General features: G+C 39.6%; 1 protein-coding gene across 1 annotated transcript in view; it reads left to right on the forward strand.

Annotated features, from left to right (window-relative positions):
- Positions 1-5,714, forward strand: part of ZMAT3 (zinc finger matrin-type 3) — a 41,950-nt gene extending 36,236 nt beyond the window's left edge. The window contains exon 6 of the mRNA XM_045903356.3: positions 4,024-5,714. Coding sequence (XP_045759312.3) covers positions 4,024-4,115 — 92 coding nt within the window. The 3' untranslated portion in view covers positions 4,116-5,714. The remainder of the gene's footprint in view (positions 1-4,023) is intronic.
- Positions 5,715-6,000: the final 286 nt, after the last annotated feature.

A 6,000-nucleotide genomic window follows, 5' to 3' on the forward strand; every position in this document is an offset into this window, starting at 1 on the left:
GAGGATTATTTGCTGAAAATCTATTCAAGATCAATCGCTGGGTGTTACCCTTTAAAATTGTCTGTATGTAGAAGACTAGCAGTGAAATTTCCCAGTCTGTTATAAATTAATAAGATTGTAAAGAGATCAGAAATAGATCTTTTTGTGATGAGTTTTAAGATATTTATCATCTGAGTTGAGACTTAACCCATCAAATTTTATACCTTTTTGTGGGATATTCATGAACTGTTGAAATTTGGGAACTTAGAAAAAGATGAAGACAGGCAACAATTGTGCACTTTAAAAATTATTTAATAGGGATGTGATTATGAATCTTGCCCCCCCCATCACCTAAAAATACACTCCATGGTGTAGATGCATATGTGTACCTATGTGTCAGAGAAAGAGAGATGGAGATAGATGGACAGAGAGAGAAATGTGTATTAGGAGGAAGTGTGTGGAAATATGTTGTATGTATGTTGTAATGAAGTATGTCTGAAGGAACAGAGGTATGGTTGCCACTGGAAGAAATAGGCTTTGTCATAGGAGTCTGTAATATCCGCTTGGCATTTTGGATGTCTTTAAGTATGTAATTAGAGCTTCACATATGCTTTGGCTGGCAGCCATCCTTCCAGACAGAAACAAGATGTCTTTCATACTAGTTTTAATTTTTAATCTTTGCTAATGCCAGAGGCTCTTCTCTCTCCCTGTTTTTTAGAAATAGTTTACTGGGTTATAGACTTTGACCAAAGGTATCTAGTGCCACCATGTGGACTCTTTAAATCTTACATTTAGCAGTTCAAATGTGGTTGGTACGCTACCTCGGCAGCAGGCTCTTTGGCTAAAAACCACCTAGTGGAGGAGAGGAGTTTTTAATCCATAAAGCAAGGGCAGACATCATGTCTTTAGGATAACAAGGAGTGTATTCTTTTACACCATTGGCTACTAAAGTATGCAGAATGGGAAAAGCAGTGGATTGGGAATCAGAATACATATGTGTGTGTGTATGATTTTTGTGATTTTTATTTTTATTTTTTTAAGATTTTATTTATTTATTTGACAGAGAGAGAGAGAGCACAGATAGGCAGAGTGGCAGGCAGAGGGAGAAGCAGGCTCTCCGCCAAGCAGAGAGCCCGACGCGGGGCTCAATCCCAGGACTCTGGGATCATGACCTGAGCCGAAGGCAGACGCTCAACGACTGAGCCACCCAGGCGCCCCAATTTTTTGTGATTTTTAAAAATGTCTCTTTTGCTTTAAAAGAATCCATTATCCATGCACTTTTGGGTATGTGAACAGCCAACATCGAAACTAAATAGGAGTAATTGTCAACGAAAGCCTCAAATTGGAAGCAAAGGACTAGAAAAATCTCTTATCAAAGGAGATTGTTAAAAATAAAAAATTACGTATGGGGCAAATGTTACCATATATGTGGAAATGATGCTGACAATATAAAAACTAAACTACAAAATGAAAAATACAAAAAGTTTCCCCAAGGGCGCCTGGGTGGCTCAGTTGGTTAAGCGACTGCCTTCGGCTCAGGTCATGATCCTGGAGTCCCGGGATCGAGTCCCGCATGGGGCTCCCTGCTCAGCAGGGAGTCTGCTTCTCCCTCTCCCTCTCCCCCTCTTGTGCTCTTTCTCTCTCTCACTCTCTCTCTCAAATAAATAAATAAAATCTTAAAAAAAAAAAAAAGTTTTCCCAAGCATAATTCATTTTGGGGAAAACAATGTTTTCTGTTTCAATAAGTTGGCAATATAGAAGTAGACGTATTTTTAAGTCTTTTGTTAAATATTTCGAACATTTAGAAATAGTGTGCACTAGGATAACTTTGGGCCTATTCTGTCACCCGTGTGCTCCTGGACATACCAATTAACTCTTCAGTTATTCCGAATTGGGGTATTAAGTGTGAATTTCAGTTATTTCTTTTCATCCCTCTCAGAGAATGATGACTTAGAGAATTGATCTTTAAAAATTGGTTGCGTTTGGGGCGCCTGGGTGGCTCAGTTGGTTAAAAATTGGTTGCGTTTTTTTGAATAGTTAGGTCCAGAGCTCACCTCTGAACTCACGCTCCCATGTTTTCCTCCCCAGAAACGATGGCAGTTACCAGTTTCTTAGGTATTTTCGAGAGATATTCTATGCAATATGGAAGGTGGCATTGCATACACTTTAATTTCTGGTGACCAGTGTGCCTGGGCAATCATTTCATACCAGCACATGTGGACCTTATTCTTTTTGACTGTATGGTATTCCCTCATATGATTTCCAAAATATCTTTTGCTGGTCCTTCTTTGATTGTCCTCCATGATTTTTTTTTTAAACTGAAAGCTTTAAAAAATTGTGATGAAATGAACATAATATAAACTTTATCATTTTAACCATTTTCAAGTCTGCAGTTCAGTGGCATTAAGTACATTCATACTGTTGGGCATTGTCACCACCAACCATTTCCAGAACTTTTCTCATCTTCTCATACTGAAACCCCATAATCCATTAAGCAATAGCACCCATTTCTCCCTCTCTCCAGCCCCATGGCAACCATCATTCTACTCTCTATGAGTTTAACTACTCTAGGTACCTCATACAAGTGGGATCGTACAGTATTTGTTGTCTTGTGGCTGGTTTATTTTATTTAGCATAATATCTCCAAGGTTCATACGGTAGCGTATGTCAAAATTTTCTTCCTTTTAAGGCTGAGTAATATTCCAGTGTATGTACATACCACATTTTGTTTATTCATTCATCTGTTGATGGACATTTGGGCTGCTTCACCTTTTGGCTATTGTGGATAATGTTGTTCTGAACACAGGTATACATAAATTAAAAACTTTTAAAAATTTAGCAATTATTTCAAAGATGCAAAGTATAGAAGATAATGAAATAGACACTCAGGTGCTCATCACCAAACTCTCCAGCACCATCAAATCCTAGGATTTTGCTGTATGTGTTATTTTTAGGAGAAATAAAACATGGTATCAGCTGAAGACCACTGTGTACCTCTCCCCAGTTCTAATCTTTCTCCCTCCCCAGATAAAACACAGTCTTGAATCTGGTATTTATTATTTTCGTGTATATTATTATATTAATACCATATGTACCCATAAACAATTCATAGTGTTGTTTAGGCTTTCAAAACTAATGTAAATGGCATCACAATGTGCAAATGCCTTTGTGTTTTTTTCTCAACATTTTGAGATCTATGATGATAGCCATAATTTATCCATTTTAAATGCTATATAGTGTTCCATTGTCTGCATATACCACAATTAATTCATTGTCCTGTTGATGGACATTTAGGTGGCTTTAAATATTTCCTTATTACAAGCAATACTGCAGTGAATGCAAGTTTTTTACATATCTTCATAGGCATCTGTGTGAAAGGCTCTAGAAACCAGATCCTTGCTACATCACCTTGGAGCTCATTAGAGATACACCATCCCAGGCCCCACTCCACACCTACTGAATTAGACCTTATCTTTAGTAAGATCTTCCTTTATGTAAGGTGCTCATAGGCATATTGAAGTTTGAGCAGTTGGTCTCAAACTTAGTGGCACACTGGAATCATCTGGGAAGTTAAAAAAAAAAAAAAAAAGCAAAAACAGCCTTATGCCTGGGTCATATCCCCAGAGGTTCTGACTTAATTGCTCTAGGGTGTGCCCAGGTCTCCAGGGATTTTTAAAAGCTCCTTAGATGATTCTAATATGTAGCCAAGATTTAGAATGACTGCTTGGACCAATAGAACTGTGACTGCATTGTATGTGTCACTTGGCTTTTGCTGGGATGCCACTCCAGAAAGGAGAGTTTTACCCATAATGGCCTATGTCAGGCAGGTACAGACTATAATGGAACTTTAATCCAGGAAATTATCAAAACACTCGAGCAAATGCTTCATCCTATTTTAAGTACAATTCGTTTTTAGTCAACAGAGTCTAATTTACTTAACAAACACTTGGAAGGCACTAACTATGTATCAGATAATCTCCTAGAAAGCACTTTCTTAATATTATTTCTCTTAATATTTGTTGGAAAATTTCCTTTCCACTTTAGAAAACCTTGAAATTTTGCGTGGGATAGTGCAGTTTATCAGAAAGTCAGAAGAACCTGTGAAGAAGGGGGAAGAACGCACTCCAGGATGGTGAATCCCTCTGCTCTGTGCCTAGAGAGGCCCTGCAGCACCCGTGACTCAACCTCCAGCCTGGGACACCTGCAGAGCGAAGCTGCCCTCCGCTCATCCCACAGGGCATGGTCAGGGAGCACACAGAGCTCCTGCTTCCAGAAGGAAGATCACTCAGCACTTTGTCGTTTAGTGGTGTGAGCTTTTCTCCCCAACAGTGTATCATTGTAGTCAAAACTGGGAAAACTCCTGGGGAGGCTTGGGGCTAATTATTCATCTATCCCATCACTCTGCATTTTTGTGAATAGTTGTACAACAGAGTTCTTGAGTCACAACTGGATTTCAGAGTATATTTATGTGACCTGAAGGAACTTTCTCGGAGACAGGAAATTCTTTTTTTCCATTACTCAAATTCATGTTCAAGCACATAAGGAGACATACATACATTTTCGCTGTCTAATATTCAACACTTTTGTAAAGGGCAAATACTCCTTAAACTCCCCGTTTTCCCAATCCCACTTTTTCCTTCCTAGAGGTAACTGGTATTATTAGCATAATGCTTATCCTTCCAAGCTTTTTTCTGTGTATTTCTAAATATATTGTTTTATGCTTTATGGAGAAGAATTTCTATGTCCTCTACTTGTAATATTTATTATAGTGCATCTTATTTAACCTTATACAATAATGCTGGCCAAGATGGGCAGAAATCCAAATTTTTATGTTAAGTCTCTTGACCTTGGTCTTTTGGTAATTCTCTTTCCTCTAAAACACATTGGGGCCAAACAAAACATATCTGCAAGACAAACTCCGTGCTGCTTTGTGGCCTCTGCTTTAAGAAGGCTTTGATTTAATTCTGTAATAGAAGTAAAATTTTATTTGGAAATGTGCCCCTTCTTCACATGCTTGGCTATTGTTCTTTGGCCCATCAGCCCATAAATTCCCAAGTGGCGACCACCTGCAATAGGGCAGTTAGGAGGGAGCATGCAGATCTGTCCTAAAATCCGGCACAGGCCCCAGTTTTCCTGATAGTGACTTTGCAAAGTCCTTGAGCCCAGAGACGAAATCCTGTTTTGCTTGCCAGCTACCAAGTGATAAAATGGTGATCACATGCAAAGAAATATGAAGCCGCTCATTCCTGTTCTTTGGTCCACTAAGAGGGACTTGGCAGGAGGGTATGTTGGTGGAATGCTCAATTGCAGAACACAATGACTATTTCCTATGGCTCCTGCTGGAAACACAAACCCATTGGCTGGGTGCTATCCTGTCAGCAATCAAAGAGTATTCCTACGGAACTAAATTCATCACTCCTGCAGAGGTGGAAGAAGGGAGCAGAGGAAGAACAGTCTCACGCTCAGCAAATGAAAATGTCCCAGGCTGCTGGTGAAGTGAGCCTCTGGCACTAGAGAACAAGGGAGTTTGGAAGCAAAAATAGAGGCACATCTCTCATCCCCAGGAAAGGCTGTGGCCCTACAGTTTTGTCCACCTAAAACAAGACATGTCTTTTAAAATATAATTCTGCCACAACAGTGAACTCTTCAACATTGGTTGTCTTAATTCTCTGGAGTATGTTTAAAAAAACTTTTTTTTAATGTTTTAAAATTTTTTTTAAGGATTTTATTTATTTGAGAGAGAGAGAGAATGAGCAGGTGGAGGGGCAGAGCAAGAAGCAGACTGCCCAGTGAGCAGGGAGCCTAACGCAGGACCCTGGGATCATGACCTGAGCCGAAGGCAGACGCTTAACCAACCGAGCCACCCAGGCATCTCTGTCTAGAGTAGGTTTTTAAGCTGTATCCTGGGTGAACGAATTCACAGCTAGAATAGCACATGGTTAAGTAAGAGGCTGCTTTACAGCTTCCCTTCTGCTGTGAGCTGGGAGGCAGGAAGGAGGTCACTAATCTTTGTGGTACAGG

The sequence above is a fragment of the Mirounga angustirostris genome, unplaced genomic scaffold (assembly GCF_029215605.1).
Source record: "Mirounga angustirostris isolate CCGP_5_RB_7025 unplaced genomic scaffold, mMirAng1.0.hap1 SCAF_1, whole genome shotgun sequence".
NCBI classification, from domain to species: Eukaryota; Metazoa; Chordata; class Mammalia; order Carnivora; family Phocidae; genus Mirounga; species Mirounga angustirostris.